Below are 25,773 nucleotides of genomic sequence, written 5' to 3' on the forward strand. Positions count from 1 at the left end.
GCATAGTGCGGGGGGATCGGGGTGGTCGCGGCAGAGCGGGGGAAGTAGTGCGTCAGGACCAGTAATGGTGCAATTACTGTTGCCCGGCGCCGGTACTCACCCCATCCATCCCGGCGGGTGACAGGAGTAAAGTGGAGCACACAGCATGCTGTGTGCTCCACAAAGATGGCGCTGATCTCCTCCCTGTGCTGTGATGTGGACAGCCCAGGGGGCGTGTCCAGGTCACAGCAGACGCCTTTTCTAATGTTACTATATGGGGTCTGATTCCGACCACTGTTCTCTATGCCCAGTGGGCTGCCATAAAGGAGAGGTAACTGTCGTTACAAACACCAAATCCAAGATGGCAGCCCCCAATGCTTCAGTAAAACTAGAATTAAATAAAAACTAAATAAACAGTAAATTTAATTTTCTATTAAAAATACTAGATTTCATAAGCACTATTATTAATACAAAAATAAAAAAGTGATAGCTTACCTATAAAAAACCTATTAACAAAAACGTGGCAAAACTTCATGCATTTTTTGGGCCACAAGCTGCATTTTCTGAGACCACAGGAGAAAGATGCACTCAATGCACTCAGAAAAAAGATGCAGCTTGTGAACATAGCCTTATAGCACTGTGCAAGATTGTTGGATCTCTAGCAATCTTAGCTGTGAGGGTCACCGTGGTAAAGCTGTTGTTTAGGGCCTTTGTAACCCCTTCATGACCAAGGATGTACCTGTATGTCTTTCATAGTGTCTGTCATTTTAATATGAGCTTGCATTCCCTGCACATGTTTACTGATCCGATCAGCAGACATGTGCAGCTCACAGGTTTAGGGTGGATCCATGATCCATCCACGCGCGTGTTAACCCTCTTAGATTGCGCTGTCAAACTATGACAGCGTGATGTAATGCGCTCCGATAGGGATCGCGATGTTCCCCGCCACTGGTGTCCCTGTGGTGCAATCACGTGGTGCCAAAGGGTTGTAGTGGCTGCGTGAGGTCAGATGATGACCCCCTGTCGCTGCCATGACGTGTTTCCTGTTAATGCCGACACTCACAGGAGAGCTGCATTTCTGATCAGAGGTGAAGCTTCTCTTTGTTCAGGTAAAGCGATTGCACAGTGTAGCCATAAAGTTCCCTAGTTGGACTGGTAAAATCAATAAAAATCGTAAAAAAATAAAAGGTATAAAAAACTATCAAAAAACATGAAGTTCAAATCACTCCCTTTTGCCCCATTGTAAATAAAACAATAATTTAAATAAAAAAACACACATATTTGGTATTGTCACATTAAAAATGCCTGATTTGTCAAAATATAAAATCAATTAATGTGATCGGTAGCAGTGTAGCGAGAAAAAGATGATAACACCAAAATTATGTTTTTTGGGGTCGCTGCCACATTGCATTAAAATGGAATAATAGGTGATCAGAATGTTGAATCAATCTAAAAATGGTATAGTTAAAACAGTCAGTTTGAGAAGCAAAAAGCTTAGTCCTAGATCCTGAAAAATGAGAACACTACAGGTCTTGGAAAATGGCAACAAAAGTACAAATATATATATATATATATATATATATATATATACATGTTTAATATCCATGAACTCGTACTGACCTAGGGAATCATAATGCCAGATCAATTTTTCAAAATAAGGAAAACTGTAAATAAATTAAAAAAAAAAAACATGTAATTGTGCAATTGCACTTTTTTTTTGCAATTCCATCGAACTTGCAGTATTTTTACCATTTTCCTGCACAATATGGAGCAGAATAAATGGTGGTATTCAAAAGTACAAATTGTCCCGCAAGAAACAAGCCCTTTTATGGCTATATTGATGGAAAAATAGAACATTTTTGGCTCTTGAAAGTAGGAGAGGAGAAAGCGAAAAACAGAAAATCGCCCAATGGGGAAAGGGTTAAAATAGGTTTTCTGAGTGTGTTTGTGTGTGGGGGGGTGTAATCTTAAAAATTTAAATTGAAATACACTTCCAATTGATGACAGCTTGTTGTTGCCTCTGGGTAGCGTGGCTATCGAGAAACAAATCTTTCCTGCAGTGATTGCAAAGTTCCTTTGACTTCTACCAGTGCTGATTACTGGGTGGCCACCCTGCTGGATGCTCGCTACTAAGTCAAGTTGCCATAATTACTTCCATCTCTGAAGTGTGAGCCAAGTCCCCTTTTCATCGCGGCCACAGTACCACCAAACCCAAAAATGGAAACAGATCTTATTCCATTATTCAAAGCTGCCATATTCAGACTGAGAAGCCTGCTTTGCACAATATTTTGTATCAAAATAAATGCTTCGTATTCCCGGGATAGACACTAAGCAGCATGGGTGAGCCGCGTCAAGTCCAAATGGTTGCGACTGTCAGTAGTAAGTCTAGCTGGAATAAATACGTCCAGCTCAATTCCAAATCCAACTATGAGCTTTTTAAATGCAGAAACTAGGCTGTCCACCACTGAAGTAGAAAATTAGCTTCTGTGTGGAAACTGTTAAAACAGGTAGTCTAAGAATTGGTGCCCTGTTGAAAATGCAGAGTTGGCGCCTGAGGAGCATGCATGTCTGTTGTTTGTGTCAACTCCACCTCCTTGAAAATGAGCAAAGCAGTGGTAACTTCAACATGGAAGGCACCTGTTATTCATGTTTTTGAATATTTTGTTGGATAGGGTTCCGTGGACCATCTCTCTTTTAATTGGGTAATGTGTGGTGGATCTTGGGCAATGAGAGTTGTACAGTGCTGGCCAGAAGTATTGGCACCCCTGCAATTCTGTCAGAGAATACTTTTAGTTTCTTCCTGAAAGTGATTGCAATCACAAATTATTTGGTATTATTATCTTCATTTAATTTGTGTTCAATGAAAAAAGAAAAATTGTCATAAATCCAAATTGGATATAATTCCACACCAAACATAAAAAAGGGGGTGGACAAAAGTATTGGCACTGTTTGAAAAATCATGTGATGCTTCTCTAATTTGTGTAATTAATAGCACCTGTAACTTACCTGTGGCACCTAACAGGTGTTGGCAATAACTAAATCACACTTGCAGTCAGTTGACATGGATTAAAGTTGACTCAACCTCTGTCCTGTGTCCTTGTGTGTACCACATTGAGCATGGAGAAAAGACAGAAGACCAAAGAACTGTCTAAGGATTTGAGAATCTAAATTGTGAAGAAGCATGAGCAATCTCAAGGCTACAAGTCCATCTCCAAAGACCTGAAAGTTCCTGTGTCTACGGTGCGCAGTGTCATCAAGAAGTTTAAAGCCCATGGCACTGTGGCTAACCTCCCTAGATGTGGAAGGAAAAGAAAAATTGATGAGAGATTTCAACGCAAGATTGTGCAGATGGTGGATAAAGAACCTCGACTAACATCCAAACAAGTTCAAGCTTCCCTGCAGTCCGAGGGTACAACAGTGTCAACCCATACTATCCGTCGGCGTCTGAATGAAAAGGGACTGTATGGTAGGATACCCAGGAAGATCCCACTTCTAACTCCGAGACATAAAAAAGCCAGACTGGAGTTTGCCAAAACTTACCTGAGAAAACCTAAAACGTTTTGGAAGAATGTTCTCTGGTCAGATGAGACAAAAGTAGAGCTTTTTGGGAAAAGCCATCAACATAGAGTTTACAAGAAAAAAAAGAGGCATTCAAAGAAAAGAACACAGTTTCTACAGTCAAACAGGGCTGATTTGTTCCCTGATGTTTTGGGGTTGCTTTGCTGCCTCTGGCACTGGACTGCTTGACCGTGTGCATGGCATTATGAAGTCTGAAGACTACCAACAAATTTTGCAGCATAATGTAGGGCCCAGTGTGAGAAAGCTGGGTCTTCCTCAGAGGTCATGGGTCTTTCAGCAGGACAATGACCCAAAACACACTTCAAAAAAACACTAGAAAATGGTTTGAGAGAAAGCACTGGAGACTACTAAAGTGGCCAGCAATGAGTCCAGACCTGAATCCCATAGACCAACTGTGGATAGATCTCAAAATGGCAGTTTGGAGAAGGCACCCTTCAAATCTCAGGGACCTGGAGCAGTTTGCCAAAGAAGAATGGTCTAAAATTCAAGCAGAGCATTGTAAAAAACTCATTGATGGTTACCGGAAGCAGTTATTCGCAGTTATTTTGGCTAAAGGTTGTGCAACCAAGTATTAGGCTAAGGGTGCCAATACTTTTGTCTGGCCCATTTTTGGAGTTTTGTGTGAAATGATCAATGATTTGATTTTTGTTTCATTCTCTTTTGTGTTTTTTCATTGCAAGCAAAATAAATGAAGATAATAATACCAAAGAATTTGTGATTGCAATCATTTTCAGGAAGAAACTAAGTATTATCTGACAGAATTGCAGTTGTGCCAATACTTTTGACCAGCACTGTAAATGTCAGCCTGGTAAAGAGCCAGTTTCAGGGCCCCTTTTACAATTCGGTGGTCTGTGGGAGAACTTTGTCAATCTTTGCTGTGTAGGTGATCTGTGAATACAGGCTATATAGGGGATACTATTTGTTTAACTTGTTGCTCTGTGGGTAAATTATGCGAATGTTTAAAGTCTGCCTGGTTTCAACAATATTTTTTTCAAAATAACTGCTTAGAATGCCCAGGATATACACTGAGCAGCATGGGTGAAGCTCTTCAAGTCTAAAAAAAAACCCATGTGTGTACAGCATGCCTTGCTTTGTGAATAGCTCTGAAAGCCCATACTGCGTTGAATCATGCAGCTTTGGGTAGCAGTCCTAAACCACAGCGTACAGTCAGTGTAATTTACTAATGGCCACAGTACCACCAAGCCCAAAAATGGAGTCCAAATCTTATTGGATTATTCAAAGCTGTGATATTAAGCTAGAGCAGCATGGGTGAGCTGCTTCAAGTCTAAATGGCTTGGACTGACAGTAGCAAATCTAGCTGGTGCACTGTCAGCTTGATCCCAAATCCAACTACGAGCTTTTTAACTGCAACAGCTATACTGTACGCAACAGTATCTGAAAATTAGGCTCTGTAGTGGAACTTGGTAAACAGGCTCTCTCAGGGCTTTTTTAAAAAATGTTGTTCTGTGAGGATACCTTTCCAATCTTGGCTGTGATGGTGAAATGTTACAACAGGATAAGCAGGGTGTAATGTAAAGTGTGAGGGACCTTAGGCGGAAACCATTTTAGCGCATGTTCTAACACCATCGAAGATTGGTGCTCATTTTTCTGTCAGTGTTTTTTGTTGCTACTACATCACTTTGTCCACTTCCTTCCCATCCAGTCAGCGTAACACCTACACTACCAAGCTCAGCTCAGCTCAGCTCAGCACAGCCAGGGGGAAACAACAGCAGGCTCTTCTGACATTCAGCTGTTTGGGGTTGAAATTCTCAACCGAGCTAGAGCTGTGGATGGACTTTGTAAGGGACTTTTTAAAATGCTTGCTCTGTAGAGCATCTTTGCCTATCTTGACCGTGTGAGTGAACTGGGAATACAGACTACATAAGGGAAATTGTTAAACTTATTATTCTGTGATGGAAGTCTAGCAATCTTTACTGTGTGGGTGAATTGGGAATACAAGCTCTGTAATGACACTTTTTTAAATTGTCGGTCTATGGAGAATCTCTGAAATCCATCACTGTGGGGGTCACTTTTAAAATGTTTGCTTCTTCATTTACTTGCTACATAACCATAATTACTAGGGTGACAGAAGCCCTTTAAGTCATTTACTTATCCACTTTTATTCACAGGTCAATGGCATGCTCTTACCCATTTACGTTTCTTTTTCAATCCACTAGCCCGTACTACAATCATTTTACAGCCCTGAACTTAGGCTCCCCATTTACTTGTATTGAGTGCGTTGTTCAGGGTCAAATTCGCTTGACGAACCCGATTTTTTTTTTTTGGTCTGTACTGTTTTGGCGAACACGAATATCCCTCATCACTAATTGTAATTAGCTGGAAGAGATCAAATGCTATACAAAAGTTGATATAATGTAACATAAATATTGTGTTTGATACTAATATAAACACTTTGACACTAAAAAATATGTTGCTATCATTAGTCAATGTAATAGCCTAAAGCCTAAATTGCTATAGGAATACTAAATTAGTATCCACAGTATAGAGGTGATCTTATTAGGATAATTTATATATTTAACCAATATCTTCTAACCCTTTACCAGGACCTATAGAATAACCAGATATTTCTCAGAATCCATAAATCCCTGACCAGGATATATTAATATATAATTAACTCCTTCCTGGCTTGAATAAATTGAATACAATGTTATTATTTATCAAGGTGATTATTGTCTTCTCTTTCTGCATTTCCCCCATTCTCTGGCAATGTTAAGAAAGCTACACATTCTGTGATCTATTAGTGAGATAACAACTGAATTATTTGCAATTTAATTGCAGGAAATGCTGTACCGTGTATAGATAGATATGTGATAGGAGTTAAGGTTAAAGAGAACCAACCACCAGGTTTTTGCTATATAAAGTAAAGGCAGTGCCATACTGGCACTAGGTTGTTGAATCCAAGCATACCTTTTATTGAAAGATCGAATGCTTGATTATTGAAATATATTTAACCAAAATTGCAGAAATGCACTGCACTTTGATTGACGTGTGCAGAGGGGGCAGGCCTTTGTGGATCAAGTCCTTGGTGTATATTCCTTCTCATGCGTGTTGTATTGCATGCCTCTTTTTCTTTAAATATTGTTCCACTCCGCCATTGTTTCTGATGGCGGCGCATGTGCATTGCCACAACAATTATGTTTTTATGTTTTTATTTAAATGGCATTGGCGCCTGCGCATGTGCTTACTGTAATCTGACAATATTTTATTGAAGACACTGCGGAGAAGACTATGAGCGTCATCAGCACATGCACAGATTTTGTTTTTTTTTACATCTGTGCATGCGCCCCTGCCACTTATATTATTGACTGCAGTGTCTCCAATAAAATGGTGCCCGATATCACGGTACACACATGCACGTACTCCGGTGCTATTTTAATGAAGATATAATTACTGTTGCAATGTCCACATGCCGCCATCAACTGCGATGGTGGCACGATATTTAAATATAGAAAAAGGGGCATGCAATACAAGCCGTGTTTGGAGAAATATACACCGAGGACCCGACCCACAAAGACCCATACTGCTGCACACATCAATCAAAGGTGCAGTGCATTTCTGCAACTTTAATCAGATATTTACGCAATCAAGCATCTGATCTTTCAACAAAAGGTTTGCTTGGATTCAGTACCCAGTTATCCCAGTTCCAGTATGTATATAGTAGAATCCTTGTGGTTGGTTGGGTTGTCTTTAAGGGTGTCCAGGGCCACCACTAGGAATTTCAAGGCCCCATACTGGCAACATTTCGGGGCCCCCTTGAGGCTCCACTCTACAGTCATGGCCAAAAGTTTTGAGAATGCTACAAATATTAATTTTTACAAAGTCTACTGCTTAAGTTTTTCTAATGGCAATTTGCATATACTCCAGAATGTCATAAAGAGTGATCAGCTCAACAGCAATTACTTGCAAAGTCAATATTGGCAAAGAAAATGAACTTTAACCCCCAAAACACATTTCAACAGCATTGCATTCCTGCCTTAAAAGGAGCAGCTAACATTGTTTTAGTGATTGTTCCATTAACACAGGTGTGGGTGTTGATGAGGACAGGGCTGGCGAACAATCAGTCATGATTAAGTAAGAATGACACCACTGGACACTTTAAAAGGAGGCTGGTGCTTGGTATCGTTGTTTCTCTTCAGTTAACCATGGTTATCTCTAAAGAAACACGTGCAGCCATCATTGCTCTGCACAAAAATGGCCTAACAGGGAAGAGTATCGCAGCTACAAAGATTGCACCTCAGTCAACAATCTGTCACATCATCAAGAACTTCAAGGAGAGAGCTTCCATTGTTGCCAAAAAGGCTCCAGGGCGGCCAAGAAGGACCAGCAAATGCCAGGACCGTATCTTAAAACTGTTTCAGCTGCGGGATCGGACTACCAGTAGTGCCGAGCTAGCTCAGCAATGGCAGCAGGCTGGTGTGAGTGCTTCTGCATGCACTGTGAGGCAGAGACTCTTTGAGCAAGGACTGGTTTCGAGGAGGGCAGCAAAGAAGCCACTTCTCTCCAGAAAAAACATCAGGGACCGACTGATATTCTGCAAAAGGTACAGGGAGTGGACTGCTGAGGACTGGGGTAAAGTCATTTTCTCAGATGAATCCCCTTTTCGATTGTTTGGCACATCTGGAAAACAGCTTATTAGGAGAAGAAGAGGTGAGCGCTTCCACCAGTCTTGTCTCATGCCAACTGTTAAGCATCCTGAAACGATTCATGTGTGGGGTTGCTTCTCAGCCAAGGGAATCGGCTCACTCACAGTCTTGCCTAAAAACACAGCCATGAATAAAGAATGGTACCAGAATGTCCTCCAAGAGCAACTTCTCCCAACTGTCCAAGAGCAGTTTGGCGCCCAACAATGCCTTTTCCAGCATGATGGAGCACCTTGCCATAAAGCAAAGGTGATCACTAAATGGCTCATGGAACAAATCATAGAGATTTTGGGTCCATGGCCTAGAAACTCCCCAGATCTTAATCCCATTGAGAACTTGTGGGCAATCATCAAGATGGACAAACAAAAACCAACAAATTCTGGCAAAATGCAAGCATTCCTTATGCAAGAATGGACAGCTATCAGTCAGGATTTGGTCCAGAAGTTGATTGAGAGCATGTCAGGGAGAATTGCAGAGGTCCTGAAGAAGGGTCAACACTGCAAATATTGACTTGCAGCATTAACTCATTCTAACTGTCAATATAACCTTTTGGTACTCATAATATGATTGCAATTATATTTCTGTATGTGATGTAAACATCAGACAAACACAATTAAAAACCAGAGGGCAACAGATCATGTGAAAATATAATTTTGCTGTCATTCTCAAAACTTTTGGCCATGACTGTAGGTCCGCCTCCACCTTAGCTCTGCCTCCACCCCTCAAATCTTCCACAGTCCCGCCACCACTTTTGGAAAAACTTCACTTCTGCACTAGAGCCTCAGCAATCACATATTAACTATTCACATTAAACACCATATTACATGTACAGCCATCAGATCTTGTTTTGCCCCAAAAAAATTTTTAAGCCTGCCACCACGACGAGGTAGACTCTTTTGGCAGCGCCCTACTCTACTCTAACTTTTTTTTTTTTAATCTAACTTTTTTGTTATATTTTTATTTATTTTTTTGGTATATCTTTATTTTTCAGAAACAATATAAAAACATACAAGCTTAGGCTATGTTCACATGTTCAGTATTTGTAAGCCAAAATCAGGAGTGGGACAATCACTGAAAAAGTGTAATAGAAACATGTCACCACTTATGTATTTATTACCCACTGCTGGTTTTGGCTACAAATGCTGAGGTAAAATACCAGATACTGAACATGCGACCGTGGCCTTAAGATAGGCAATTGTTTTTACCTGAGAACCTTAGCAACTGCATATTTGCTACTGTCTAATACTTACAGGATAGAGAGAGTTAAACACCAAAATAAATCTCTATTGGAGAAAAAAAAATATTCCCCTTATTAATAGAGAGAAAAAGTGACCTCCATACACAACACAATCCACTATAACAAGATCAATAATACCACATACAGGGAGAAATACCGCCACACCATGACTGAATAATACCCTATTCAAGGAACAAATTCCACTGCACCATGACTAGGGCAAACATTACTCCTACATACCGTGTTTCCCCGAAAATAAAACCTCCCCCGAAAATAAGACCTAGCATGATTTTTCAGGGAGGCTTAAATATAAGACATCCCCTGAAAATAAGACCTAGTAGCGGTCCAATAATGAAGTGTCCATGCAGCTAAAAAAAGGTAAAGATACTGTAGGACACTTCATTATAGACAGCGGGCACCCCCAAATGAGAGAAGAAATAAGTAAGAAGACCCCGCAATCATACTCCCCAAACGCCGACCGGGAGCAGGGGAGCGCATCAAGTTCCTTCAGCGGAATACGCACATCAAATCGCACAAACACACACACACACGAGATCACACACAATCACATTACCAATCGCATACACACACCACATCCAGCAATATCGCTTGCTTCTCGGCGCGCGTAAGGACCTGCAGCACTGTGCAGTGGATCTTCCAGGACCTGCGGGAGGATCACATGTCCGGAAGCACGTGGTATCACTGCATGCGGTGAGTGTATGCTTGTAAATGTACCAGTATATGCGATTTCGTGAGTGTGTGTCAGTGTATGCGATTGGATGTGTGAGTGTGTGTTCTGATGTGTGAGTGTCGGCTGGACGCAGAAGTATAGCGTGCAGCACATCTGCCTGCAGCGACAGCCGGAGATCACAGGGAGGAATGATGTGGAATCTGGTGTGTGTGTATGCTATCTTATGTGTGAGTGTGTGACCTGATGTATGTGTGTCAGCCAGATGCAACGGAGGGCGACATGCTGGGAGATCTGGGAGCCACACAGATGCCCGGGGCTGGTAAGTACGATGATCCTGGGAAGGGGGGGGTGGGTTCTGCTTCTTGTGGGGGGTAAACTTAGCCCAAACCATGTCTCCTCGAGAATAAGACACCCCCTGAAAATAAGACCTAGTGCTATTTTCGGGGCAAAAAAAATATATAACACAGTGTCTTATTTTCGGGGAAACAGGGTAGTGACCGAATAATACCACATACAAGGGACAATTACCGCCACACCATGAACAGACCAAGTCAATGGCAGCCTTATTCTGGCTCTCAAGCTTACATTATGCGCTTGTGAGAGCAGCTTCTTACTTCACGGCAGCACAACTGAAAAATGATGGTGAGTATAAGACAGAGTCAGGGGACTTAAAAGTGGTTGTCTTGTCTAAATACTCAACACGGGCACAGGTTCACTAAGTAAACTTGCATTGAGCAAGGCTGTGCTGCTCTATCTAGTGGTATTCTACATTTCGCATCATTGCAGCCATGTGGCGACTGACACTGGCGAATCCCCACTGTGCACATTGGGATAATTCACAAGTCTGCAATAACAGAGTGACAGTGACTACAGACTTGTAGATTTAGACCTGACAACCCCTTTAAAGAGACTTAGTCACCAGGTTTTTAACACCTAATCTGAGTGCAGCATAATGTAGGGGCAGAGATCTTGATTCCAGCGATGTGTCACTTAAGGGTGCTTTACACGTTGTGACATCGCTAGCGATAGCACCCACCCACGTCGCTGTTTCGTCATCGGGGTGATCGCTGCAGTAGCGAACAATATCGCTATGGCAGCGTCACACGCACATACCTGCTTAGCGACGTCGCTGGAGACACCGAACAATCTCTCCTTTAAGGGGGAGGTTCATGTGGCGTCACAGCGGTGTCACTAAGCGGCCGCCCAATAGCAGAGGAGAGGCAAGATATGAGCGGTCGGAACATCCTGCCCACCTCCTTCTTGCAGAGAAAACATTGTTTTTTTTATCAAAATTATAGCAAGCAGCTCAGTAAGTGACACATCGCAAGGAGCAGGGTCTCTGTCTCCACATTTTGCTACGCTCAGATGGGGGAGCAAAAACCTGGTGACCGATTCACTTTAAGGCTTATTCAGCAGTTGCTGAAAATCAGTCTGCACTCATACCGCAGTGCATGTACTGGCCGTGGGTCCCCTGACCTGAGCTCAGCAGTTCATAGCATATATGAGGATGCAGGTTAGTTCATCGGTGCCCAGGCCATGCATTGCGTTTTAAACTGACGGTACAATGAGCCCTTCTAGTATAAGAATTTTGCATCTCTAAACCTACTCAGGAGGAGCATGAGGCTGTATAAAACATTTTGAAAAAACACCAGAGTAGACTTTTGAGTAGAATTTTGCCAATCCTGACAACTGCAGCATTACCCAAACCCCCCACAGAATCTCCTTAGGAAAATAAGAGTCCAGTAAAAGCCTTTCTATCCATTGTTCTTTATGACAGCTGAGGAGGGTTGTGAACAATAAAGGACACATAAGGAAGAATTAGGCAACATGTCCTGTAATCTTCCGTTGAGAAAATGATTTCTGCCTGATCAGTTTTCTTTAACTTTGGAATCTATGGAGGACAGATCCGTTAACAGATTGCTAGTTATCTTCCATTTGTATGGATGTGGTAAGAAAATAACAGATATGTTACAGATGCAAGAACAACAGATGGTAAATAACAATCAATTACCGCAACAATCCTCCTTAAGGGTACTTTCCACGCTGCGATCTCGCTAGCGAGATCGTTAGCGAGCGTACCCACCCCCGTCGGTTGTGCGTCACGGGCACATAGCTGCCCGTGGCGCACAACATCGCTAGGAACAGTCACACATACCTGTCTAACGGCGTCGCTGTGACCGGCAAACCGCCTCCTTTCTAAGGGGGCGGTTCGTTCGGCGTCATAGCGACATCACTAACCGGCCGCCCAATAGAAGCGAAGGGGCGGAGATGAGTGGGTCGAACATTCCGCCCACCTCCTTCCTTCCTCATTGCCAGCGGCCGAACGTACGGTGATGTTCCTCGTTCCTGCGGTGTCACACATAGCGATGTGTGCTGCCGCAGGAACGATGACCAACCTCGCTACTGACCAGACAACCATTTTTGGTAAATAAACGACGTCTCACAGACCAACAATTTTTACCTCTTTTGCGATCGTTTAAAGTCGCTCATAGGTGTTACACGCTGCGATGTCGCTAACGACCCCGGATGTGCGTCACAAACACCGTAACCCCGACGATATATCGTTAGCAATGTCGCAGCGTGTAAATGGCCCTCTAGACTCCACATATTAAAAAAAAAAAATATTTGGCAGAAATTATTTATTTAAAGAGGTGATCTTCTACAAAGTATAGTGGCCATCTATTATATAAAACTGAGTGTATGTATGTATGTATCTACGTATGTATGTATGTCTGCTAAAGGAATTCACACCGTCGCATGTACAATCAGAAAATTTTGCACAGACACTCCATTTGACTCATGGAACGTCATAAACTATGTTTTGAGGGGAAATTTTACGCTTTACGGTTATGCGCCAAAAAACCTGCCTCCATTAAAATCAATGGAGCTGGGAGCCACAGTGCAGCCAGAACTTTAGAAGAATACGCAGCCACGCCCTTAAATGGAATGTTGGCGTGTCACAATGCAGCCAGGGAAAGAGAAAGAGAGAGACAGACAGACAGACAGACAGACACAGACAGACAGACAGACAGACAGACACAGACAGACACAGACAGACAGACACATACAGACAGGGAAAGACGGGAAATAGACAGACAGGGAAAGAGACAGACAGACACAGAGAGGCACAAAGAGACAGGGAAATAGACAGAGACAGACACAGAAATAGAGACACAGACAGACAGGGAAAGATACAGATAGTGGACAAGATAAAAAGACAGACAGAGAGACAGACACAGACAAGACAGAAAGGGAGAAAGACAGAGACTGGGACAGAAACAGAGACATTTACTAATCCGGGGCAACACTGGGTGCTACAGCTATATTGATATAAAGCTGATAAAGGAAATTTTTTCTAAATACATTATTTTGCCAATTCTGCCTTTGAGCGGCGCTATCACCATCACGTGGCCCCCAGCTCAGTAACCTTTGATGTCCTGTGATATCACATCAACTTCCGGAATTGGAAGTTGACCCGACATCACCGAGGCGGGACCCAGTCTCCCTAAGTGATTGGGTGGTGGGCAGAGTTTCACCGCACATCACAGCCCAGCATTGAATGCACTCTAACCTTCACCACTGCTGCGACATGCAGAATTGGAAAAAGAAGGTATTTATAAAAAACCTTCTTTTATCAGCTTTAAAAATTGATGTGAACCTAAAGGACAAAAAAACAAATTGTGTTTGCAAAACTTTTTTCCCCCAAAGGATCTGACAGATCCATGCTAGCGGATAATTAGTCGATGCATGAACACTGCTTAATACTGATGGTGCGATTCACTACCGAGTACACCAAAGTACATGTAGTTACTGTTGCTTGCTCTTTGATCCTCCCGTATTGTATGATATGATAAATCTTAGACATTATTATACAGTCAGTACACAATCATTTCACATTTAGACCACATTGTAATACTGTGAGGTGGAGGCAGCAATGAGGGGTGAGCTGAGCTCTGTAGGAGCTACAGAGCTGTGGTGGTTGTCCACCCCTTCCCACCCCAAATAAGATTTCTAAAAGTTTTCCAGTTCAGATTTAGTCCTAGACAGGACAGTGTCCCTGAACAAGCAAGTGCTGCTGCAGAAACAAAACAGCTGTGTTCAAGTGTACTGTACGTACCCATCACCATACATATCATCTGATAACCAAAATTAAAGCTAACCCTCCCCCCAAAAAAACATCAAAAAAACCTCCTGTGACTTTTTATCCAGTCTTGACAACTGAGACATTATCGCATCCCAAGATTTGAGACTGTTGGGAGCCCCGCGCTATGCGCCCCATTATATTTACATCTGTTAATGGACAGGCTTTGATATAGAATCTCGTTAGGAAAATATAGGAGTCCAGCAAGGTCTTTGTATATAAGGGTATCGTCTCACTAAACGACGTACCAGCGATTCCGACCACGATTTGACCTGCCAGGATCGCTGGTGCGTCGTTACATGGTCGCTGGTGAACTGTCAATCAGGCAGATCTCACCAGCGACCAGCCACCAGCCAGCAGCGACTTTGCACTTGGTAACCAAGGTACACATCGGGTTACTAAGCAAAGCACTTTGCTTAGTTACCTGATATTTACCCTGGTTACGTGTGCAGGGAGCCAGCGCTAAGCGGTGTACGCTGGTAACCAGGGTAAATATCGGATAACTAAGCAAAGCGCTTTGCTTGGTTACCCGATATTTCCCCTCGTTACCAGCGTACACCGCTTAGCGCTGGCTCCCTGCACACGTAGCCAGGGTACACAAAGGGTTACTAAGCAAAGTGCTTTGCTTAGTAACCTGATGTGTACCTTAGATACCAAGCGCAAAGTCGCTGGTGGCTGGTCGCTGGTGAGATCTGCCTGATTGACAGTTCACCAGCGACCATGTAACGACGCACCAGCGTGTGTACCCTAGCTACGTGTGCAGTGAGCCAGCGCTGGCAGCCTGTAAGCATGTACGCTGGTAACCAGAGTAAATATCAGGTAACCAAGCAAAGCGCTTTGCTTAGTTACCCGATATTTACCCTGGTTACCAGCGTACACTGTTTAGACAGTCGGTGCTCGTTGGTCTCCCGCCGTCAAACACACCGATGTGTGCTAAACAGCGGGAGACCAACGAGCAAAAATGAACCAGAACAGTGTGTAACGATCAGCGATTTCACAGCAGGAGCCAGGTCGCTGCTTAGTGTCACACACCGCGAGATCACTGATGAGGTCACTGGTACGTCACAAAACCTGTGACTCAGCAGCGATCTCGCTATTTGAGAAGTACCCCTAAGACTGTTGGATGCCCCCTGCCCTCCACCCATTGTATTTAAATCTAATAGCCAGGGTTTAATACAGACTCCTCAGGAAAATATAGAAGTCCAGCAAGGCCTTTTTTATCAATCTGATTCAAAGGCCTTGCTGGTCTCCTATATTTTCCTAAGGAGATTCTGTATCAAAGCCTGGCTATTAGGATAGGGGGCGCCCAACATTCTCTGATACAAATGCCTTGCTGGACTACTATATTTTTCCTGCAAAATGCTGATTACATGTGGCCAGTGTTCACACACCAGCTCTAATCACCGAGCCCCCCACCAAACACACCCCCCCGTGACTAAGTACAGGACCCGGCCGGCCTTACTGTGTAGTCACTGTTGCCGCCCAGGTGATTGCCACTGCTGCTGCCGCCCAGTTGATTTTCTGCCATCCGGGTGATTGCTCGTCTTTGTGAATCGCCCGACACTTGTCTTCTTGAATCCCCCGCCGCATCCTTACGCTGCCTGTCTTCTGCGCCTGCAGACGGAGGATTATATACTTGCTGATTGGTGAGTCACAACCAGTGAGGGATGTAAGGACTGTGCGTGCGTGTCATGTGATGTCAGCACGCCTCCTTAATTTGATTGGCTGCCTATACTGTCCGGTCGGTTCTCTGAAATGTATTAATGTAAAGTTCCCGCCCCTGGGGCCCGGTGAGCAGAGGGATGAAAGAGGAGAGGCCCGGGCAGTCAGTGACCGGGCCCCCCTTCCGGCCACTGCTCACCGGGCCCGATACAGGAGTTGCGGTTGGAATACCCTGATGGAGGTCCTGAGGGTGTCTATTATTATTCATCTTTGTGTGGTGATTATCTATTGGTTTTAAGTGCTAGGTATTTACTTGATAGATTATGATATTCTGGTATTCTTCACTCTCTGTATAATCAATATAGCTGTATTAATAATGTAGCTGTTATAACAACTTTTGTATAGCATTTGATCGCTACAATCTATACCAATATAAAAACTATAGTGCATTAGCACCTTATTGTCAGGACCTGAAAAGTTCACTATTGATATATGTGCTTGGCAGACTTTGTCAGTGGTTTGTCTGTGGATAAGGCTACTTTAATATATTTCATTAAAGTTGTTTTTATTGTAAATAATACACCAGGTCAGTGATTTTGTATATATTGTGGATTTAATTTAAGTGATCCTCAATGATTAAAAGTTATCTACTATCCTACCCATAAGGGATAATTTTCCAGTCGATGGGGATCCAACCACTGGGACCACCCACGATCCCTACAACCAGAGCTCTGAAGAGCACCATGTAAATGGTGCTGTAGTCGATCATACGCACTACTCCACCATTCACATGTGGCTCTTAAAATAACTCCTATAAGAGAATGATTAAGGGGCATGACGAAGCAAAGCAAAATTCAATGATTGTGGGGTGGGGAGATGTTTTAGCATATAGGCTATGTAGAGTTTGGGTGACAAGGCAGCTTTTCTTTATGTCCTTGTCTGGCCCAGCAGGTGTCTATTGCCAGATCAGTAGCGATCTCAGGACCTGGACCCACTAATCTTCAGGTTCCTGCTAAATGGACGATAAGGAAGAAAGTTTAGTTACTCTCTAACTCAGCACCTTAAAGTGACAATAGCATGGGATTTAATTTCATATTCTTATAAAATGTTGTGTTTGCCCATTCTAACTTTTTTTGTTTTTCTGTATTGGATAACCATGCAAATAGTTATTATACTGTTTTAAATTGTGTGTTTAACATATTTAGTGTTATATTATTTTTAGGGTTCTAGTATTGAGAACAAGCAAGACTGGATTAAACATATACGAGAAGTAATACAAGACAGAACAATTCATTTGAGAGGTGCTCTGAAAGAACCTATTCATATACCTAAGACAGTATCCACAAAGCAAAAATCTGTCAGACGGTAAGTAATATTTTCATATTCAGATTTGACTTGTAGGAACCTTTAATATAAAAACATGGCAGTTGAACAGCTTGCAAAAGTGACTGTTAAAAAATTACATCCAGGCATATGTAACAAAAATGTAATGCATTATAGTTAGAGCTGAGTGGACCCTGACTGTAAAAGTCCAGATCCGCGCAGTTTTAAAGTTGCCCAGGTGCCAGAGTCGGGCCCGGGATTTCAGGTGTTTGATTTGGATCCAGTACTCGAGAAAATAAGAAAAATAAAGGAAGAATAAAGAGTTGCCCAGGTGCCAGACCCGGTCCCGAGATTTTAGGTGTTTGATTTGGATCCAGCACTCGAGAAAATAAAAAAAATAAAGGAAGAATAAAGAAAATATGAATGAAGCGAGCGCTTCATACTTACTCAGGCTCCGGCCCAGCTGTACCCTTCTCCTCCTGCTGCTCATTTCATTTGCATGGCTTTCCCTACCCACCGGCAAGCCTGGCATCTGTGATTAGTGCAGTCAGACGCACCACCAGCCTTTGTGACAGCGTCAGACTGTTTCAACTCACAGACACTGTCTGCGGTTCTTCGCCGACATGGCTCATCCTGGGTCTCCCAGTGCACGATTGATGCAATGGGAGGCGCATGCTGAGCAGAAGAGGAAACATCGCCAGCACGGCTCATCCTGGGCCTCCCGCTGCACGATTCATGTATCAGGAGGCCCAGGCTGAGCAGAGAAGGAAATATCGGCGGCACGACTCATCCTGGGCTGCCTGCTTCATGAAGCAGGCCGTTAAGTCTGAACAGAGGAGTACACATCTAAGGCACAGCTCATCCTGAATGGCCTGCTTTATGAAGCAGGCCACTCAGGCTGAACAGAGGAGTACACATCGTGGGCGCATCTCACCCTGAAGCAGTCTGCATGAAGCAGCCTGCTTACGATGAGCATTGCAGGACACATCACAGGCTACATTATACATGCCCCCTATAACGTGACAAATTACATCTTACCTGGAAGGAGCCCATAAATTCTAGCATCTTGCACGATCCAGACCCAGGCATCTCCGGAAGTGAATTCGCAACCCGGAAGCAGCTTGCCGCCATGAAACGGAACATGGGTGAATACACTGCCTGCGCTCCTATCCCCGTATCCCTTCCACCAACATTTTTAATCCCCGGATTCTGGTTCCCATAGACTTATATGGGTAGCAGACTCTGGACCGGATCTGGATTTTTTAAGAAAATGAGCAGGGACCCTTTGAGTCCCGTTTGTTTTGCGCATCCGCTCAGCTCTAATTATAGGAAAAAGAAAAATAAAGTGACCCAAAGTTATGGGCATATTATTAGTTGACACATATTTGGCTTGTGACAATCTGTCTGTGAAATAGTCTGTTGCTCCAGAAAATGTTCTTTTATAAATGCAAAATATTTAAAACAAAACAAAATGAGTATTACTTGCTCTTCACTGAATAATGGTATTTGTTGTTTGTCTGTACGACTAAGGTAATGTTGAGAGCACTTCAGCCAGTTGCAGATTAAGAGTAGCCAGGTCCCCTTTCAGTTTAGAAGGCGTAGACCCCCTCCCCAGCCACGATGTATCATGTGAAATGTCACATGATTCCCTTGATAGGTCATGGGATTGAGGCACAGGTGCACATCTGTAGACATAAAATCAGAAAGACAGATTTATTTCACGTAATATATAGCGCTATAGATAATGTAGCGCTATATATAATAGAGCAAGGGTAGGAAATTAAGTTTCCCAAGGGGCCACGTGACTGTTGGGTTGAGGGCTGAACCAAAATGCTGAAATTTATTCTTCTCAATATTCATCTTAATTATTATTTTATATTAATATTGATTGTATCAGCAAGAAGTAATAATGCTGACACCTCCTATATACCGTAATAGCGCACACACTGCAACCAATATATACAGTTTGAGCCTTCACATAGACCACTATGTACAGTATGAGCCATCCCTATACACTGCATGAGCCCCCACATAGCCCCACTATATTCAGCAACATAGCTCTTAGGCATGATCCCACACATATCTTCCTATATACAGCAAAAGCCTCATATATACAGCAGGAGCCCACACTGAGCCTCCAATATACACAGTGAACCCCCACGTAGCCTCTTATTAATCTCACATAGACCCGTGACATCGCTAACCCCAGGGCCTGATGCCAGGTGACATTACACATCTGGCATCAACCCCATATATTACCCCGTTTTCCACCGCACCAGGGCAATGGGATGAGTTGGGTCAAAACACCAGGATTGGCACATCTAATGAATGTGCCACTTTCTGGGGCGGCTGTAGCCTGCTATTTCTAGGCTGGGGAGTGTCCACTAACAGTGGACCTCCCTAGTCTGAGAATACCAGACCACAGCTGTCCGCTTTACCTTGGCTGGTGATCCAATTTGGGGGGGACCCTGTGTTTTTTGTTTTACATTATATTATTTAATGTAAAATAACAGCGTGGGGTGCCCTCTATTTTGGATTACCAGCTAAGGTGAAGCTGCCAGCTGTGGTTTGCAGGCTGCAGCCGTCTGCTTTACCCTAGCTGGCTACAAAAGATAGAGGGGACCCCACGTCATTTTTTTTTTTAAATTATTTATTTATTTTTTGGCTAAATACAAGGCTAAGCACCCTTTAGTGCCACATGAAAGTCACTAAAGGGTGCGCCAGCTTAGAATATGCAGGGGGGGTGGGACATTATATACATCATTCTCATCTATCTATCTATCTATCTATCTATCTATGTCTCTATCCCTCTATCTATCTATCTATCTATCTATCTATCTATCCCTCTAGTCATTCATTCATTCATTCATTCATCCCTCTATCTCTCTGTCTCTATATCTATCTATCCATCTCTATATCTACTCATCTATTTATCTTTCTTGCTGCTTCCGTTTTTTGCCGTCCGGAAAAAAAACGGAAGGCACAGGATGACACACGGATGACACACGGACCGTATACGGAACGGAACGTACCGTATTTTTCGGACTATAAGACGCACCGGACCATAAGACACACCCTGGTTTTAGAGAAGGAAAATAGGAAAAAAAAATGTGGTCATGAAACACTGTTATGGGGCGAGGATCTGCTGCTGACACTGTTATGGAGGTAATATCCCCAAATTCTCTACTAAGGTACTCCATTCTGGTAATGATCCTCCTGCCTTGTATATAATCCCCATCCTTGTATATATGTCCCTCATCTTGATATATACCCCCATCCTGTTAAATACCCCCATCCTGCTCATATACCCCCATCCTGCTATATACTGCCATCCTGCTATATACTGCCATCCTGCTATATACTGCCATCCTGCTATATACTGCCATCCTGGAATATGCCCTCAGCCTGCAATATACCCCCATGCTGCTATATACTGCTATCCTGCTATATGGCCCCATGTTGCTATATACTGCCACCCTGCTATATGGCTCCATGCTGCTATTTATCTTCATCCTGCTATATGGCCCCATGCTGCTATATACTGCTACCCTGCTATATGGCCCCATGCTGCTATATACCCTCATCCTGCTATATGGCCCCATGCTGCTATGTACTGCCACCCTGCTATATGGCCCCATGCTGCTATATACCCTCTTCCTGCTATATGGCCCCATGCTGCTATATACTGCTACCCTGCTATATGGCCCCATGCTGCTATATACTGCCACCCTGCTATATGGCCCCATGCTGCTATATGGCCCCATGCTGCTATATACTGCCATCCTGCTATATGGCCCCATGCTGCTATATACTGCCACCCTGATATATGGCCCCATGCTGCTATATACCCTCTTCCTGCTATATGGCCCCATGCTGCTATATACTTCTACCCTGCTATATGGCCCCATGCTGCTATATACTGCCACCCTGCTATATGGCCCCATGCTGCTATATACTGCCACCCTGCTATATGGCCCCATGCTGCTATATACTGCCACCCTGCTATATGGCCCCATGCTGCTATAAACTGCCATCCGGCTATATGGCCCCATGCTGCTATATACTGCCACCCTGCTATATGGCCCCATGCTGCTATATACCCTCATCCTGCTATGTGGCCCCATGCTGCTATATACTGCCATCCTGCAATATGGCCCCATCCATCTATATATCCTCATGCTACTATATGGCCTGTATCCTGTATCACACAAAAAAACAATAAACGTTTATTCTCACCTTTCCTTGCTCCCTGCAGCATTCTTCTCCCCCTGTCTGTGCTGGCCAGCTGATCAGTGTGGAGCCGTCACCGGCCACTTCCGTGCAGCACGCGTTCTCCTCCAGTCTGCCGGTCAGCTGACTTGCGTGACTAGCGGGGCGCACAGCGATGACGTCATCGCTGTGCTCACCGCTTTCTATACCGATCAGCTGACCGGCAGACTGGAGGATATCGCGTGCTGCACGGAAGTGGCCGGTGAGTATGCCATACTTATTCACTGCCCCCCGCGCTGATGATGATGCACGGGGTTCAGTGAATACAGCCGCACATGATCACTCCAGGCTGTAGTTGCCAGGGGTGATCACGGCCGGCTGTTAATTATGCGCGCACCCCCCGCCCATCATCCTACCCACCTGTCAACGCCGGATTCAGCGCTGAGAGATGATGGGCGGGAGGATGGGCGTGCATATGTAATGAGCGGGCCCACGTGGTCACGGCAGGTGCTGCTGCAGCCTGCTCATGCCCCCGATGACCCGCTCCACCGCAGCACCCTCATTCCCGCAGCCCTATAGTCAGACTATAAGACGCACCCCCCACTTTCCCCCAACATTTGTGGGGAAAAAAGTGCGTCTTATAGTCCGCAAAATACGGTATGTCACACGGATGCCACACAGATGCATCCGTGAAAAAAACTGACCGTTTTTTACACGGATGCATCCGTGAAAAAACGGGCCATTTTTTGCGGCCCGTAAAAACAGAACGGTCATGTGAATGTAGCCTAAAGTAAAGGGAACCTGTCACTTCCAATATGCGATCTGACATATTAGCAGACGCATATTTGCCTTAATAGCTGCTCCCTACCCATCCCTGTGCTGTAAAATTCTGTAATATGAAAGTAATAAAAAACGTTTTATTACTTTCATATTTCCTATGAACCACTGGCCCCATGGGCGGCGCCTTGCCCTATGGGCGTCTGCATACTTTCCGTGGTATCACGCACCTGTGGGCGTGATACCATGGAGTCACATGAGCGACGTCCCTGTTGCTCATTCTATCCTGCGCATGTTTATACTTACCATTGCGGCAGGATTCTCTTCCGGGTTCTTCTTGTCAGTTTCAGACGAAGCCGGTGAATGAACACCCGGAAAAGAAGCCTGCCGCAATGGTAAGTATAAACGTGCGCAGGATAGAATGAACGACGGGGACGTAAAAGGTGAACAATTCCATGCAAAAGAACGTCAGCTGTAAGTCACCATCTATAACTGCACTGACATCCCTTGTATGTGCTGCAGGACCAATATCTACCTCTATATTGTTACCATATAGTGGTAATATCCGTGTCATCTGCTGAGGTTCCACTATACCCACGATTAGTTTGCACCACCGTAGTTATCATGGTTACCTGGTAAGGGGCACACTCAGATGTTTTGCCCCCCCCCCCCCCCCCCCCTGAGCTGAAACCCTAGCTACGCCACTGCATAGATGACATCATTGCGCCAGCGATGGGAGCACACTTGGAGCTGAACTGCCATTCTGTATCGCCAGCAGCATAATTCCACATAGACTAGATCTCCTGTTCGGAGATCTGCAGCGGGAGAACGGGAGAAAGGTGAATATGTGTTACTGCATAAATCATTATAATGAGGGCAATCTGACCATTTTCGGTAGCCCAGATTGCCATCATTATAATCACCTATGACTGCAGCCAGTCACTAGTGACTGAGACTCGTGCAGTAGCAGAGAACTGGTGCTTCTCTTGGAATAATACTCAGCTTGTTTTTTTATGACTATCACAGCTTATAATAAAGAATAAAGTTTTCTGAAATGGGATCATTCTTTTAATATTTGGCCCCTTATTCAACTGTAATCTGAATTTTGTTTCTTGATTGGATTATAGCAGGGATGGTTCTGTTTATTTTTATTTCTCTCTTTTTTCCTTTTTGTTGTGCCTGAATGTATGCGATGCATTTAGGCAAAAGTACTGTGAGATTGACAAACAGTAGTTTGCATTGCATAGCCAGATCTAATTTTATGTTTAAGGCTTAAATAAAAGGTGTCAAGTTTCATTACTTTTGTTCTGGACTGAACTTTTATATCTAAAATGCTATTTTCGATTTATAACCTTGCATTTCTAAAGTATTATCATAAGCAATCATTAAAATTAAGAAATTTTGAGTTATTTCAAAATGAGGAGTAAAATGCAAGTAAGGTTTATGTTTAGATAAAAAAAAAGTATGCTTTCATTGTAAAGTTATTTTTTTTTAATTGTTTTCTTCATGTTATACAGGTTTCTTGTTACTTTTCCAAGAAATACAGTAATTTAGGAAATGGGAGCTACTTATAGATAGTGGGGTAGACATCGCAGGGGACATTCTTTCCAATGTCATGTACAGTGTTAAAACTCAGTTGATATTGTTTCTTATAAGATGCAGCAGAGGGGAAGAAACAGGCGAGGGGAGTCTGGAATCAGGTCTGCATTCCAGTCCAAGTGCCAAAATGTACGTATTAAAAAGTTTATAAATCGTAAAGTGTTTTAAGCCATGTATAGACACTGTGGGCAGAATAATCTAAACTGTTTTAATGAAAAATGGTCTTTGTTTATCCATCAATTAGAATGCAGCTTTCATTTTAACAGAGCTGTTAAAATTAAAATATTATTGAGCTCTGATTGGTATCTATGGGTTTCAATCTAATTTTTACTGTTAGGTCTCATGCACAGGTCATAGATTTTCCTTGTATGTTATAAGAAAAAATGATTTTCAGCAGTGTTTTTGATTTTATTTTTATCAGTATTTAGTCTGTGGCCTCAGGTTTTCTCATCAATGTTTCAGAAGTGATTTTCTCATAATATACAGTGGGGAAAAACATTTTTTAGTCACCCACCAACTGTGCAAGTTCTCCCACTTAAATGGAGCCTGTCAGGTAATTTGTGTTCTAACCTAGTAGCAGTGTGATGTGTGGCCTAGTAACCCCTTACTACCCATCCCTGTGTTATAATAATGGGTAATGTGCATGTACAGTACAGACCAAAAGTTTGGACACCCCTTCTCATTCAAAGAGTTTTCTTTATTTTCAGGACTCTGAAAATTATAGATTCACATTGAAGGCATCAAAACTATAAATTAAAACATGTGGAATGAAATACTTAAAAAAGTGTGAAAGAACTGAAAATATGTCTTATTTTCTAGGTTCTTCAAAGTAGCCACCTTTTGCTTTCATTACTAGATTGCATACTCTTGGCATTCTCTTAATGAGCTTCAAGAGGTAGTCACCGGAAATGGTTTTCCAACAGTCTTGAACGAGTTCCCAGAGATGCTTAGCACTTGTTGGCCCGTTTGCCTTCACTCTGCGGTCCAGCTCACCCCAAACCATCTCGATTGGGTTCAGGTCTGGTGACTGTGGAGGCCAGGTCATTTGACATAGCACCCCATCACTCTCCTTCTTAGTCAAATAGCCCTTACACAGCCTGGAGGTGTGTTTGGGGTCATTGTCCTGTTGAAAAATAAATGATGGTCCAACTAAACGCAAACCAGATGGAATAGCATGCCGCTGCAAAATGCTGTGGTAGCCATGCTGGTTCTGTACGCCTTCAATTTTGAATAAATCCCCAACAGTGTCACCAGCAAAGCACCCCCACACCATCACACCTCCTCCTCCGTGCTTCACGGTGGGAACCAGCCATGTAGAGTCCATCCATTCACCTTTTCTACAAAGACACGGTAGTTGGATCCAAAGATCTCAAATTTGGACTCATCAGACCAAAGCACTGATTTCCACTGGTCTAATGTCCATTCCTTGTGTTCATTAGTCCAAACAAGTCTCTTTTGCTTGTTGCCTGTCATTTGCCGTGGTTTCCTAGCAGCTATTTTACCATGAAGGCCTGCTGTACAAAGTCTCCTCTAAACAGTTGTTCTAGAGATGAGAAGGTGTGTCCAAACTTTTGGTCTGTACTGTATAAAAATATATTTTATTACTTATGTATACCCTATGTAAATGAGCAGGGGCTTTAGCCCTATGGGCGTCGCATCGCCCTGTGGGCGTTTGCATATTTTCCTTGGTATCACGCCCCTGTGGGCCTGATACCATGGATTTACCCGAGCGCCGTCACCGTCGGCTCCTGGATATCCCGTGCGTGCACACTTACCATTCTCACAGCCATGTTATCTGGGTGCTTGCTTCTCGTCTTCAGATGTGCACTGCGCATGACCGGAACCACAGGAGTCTTCTGAGCATGCACAGTGCGCGTCTGAAGACTAGAAGCAAGCACCTAGATAACAATGCTTC

The 25,773-nt window shown here is 43.4% G+C and overlaps 1 protein-coding gene across 14 annotated transcripts in view; it reads left to right on the forward strand.

The window, feature by feature from the left end:
• Positions 1-25,773, forward strand: part of TRIO (trio Rho guanine nucleotide exchange factor) — a 3,493,742-nt gene that overhangs the window by 1,292,606 nt on the left and 2,175,363 nt on the right. For all 14 annotated transcript variants that reach the window (XR_012724343.1, XR_012724344.1, XR_012724345.1 and 11 more), the window contains exons 35-36: positions 17,173-17,315; positions 23,916-23,987. Coding sequence is in view for 11 of the 14 variants with exons in the window: in XM_075314973.1 (XP_075171088.1) it covers positions 17,173-17,315; positions 23,916-23,987 (215 nt within the window). In the remaining 3 variants the exon portion in view is untranslated. The remainder of the gene's footprint in view (positions 1-17,172; positions 17,316-23,915; positions 23,988-25,773) is intronic.

This window comes from Anomaloglossus baeobatrachus, chromosome 6 (genome assembly GCF_048569485.1).
Source record: "Anomaloglossus baeobatrachus isolate aAnoBae1 chromosome 6, aAnoBae1.hap1, whole genome shotgun sequence".
NCBI lineage: Eukaryota > Metazoa > Chordata > Amphibia > Anura > Aromobatidae > Anomaloglossus > Anomaloglossus baeobatrachus.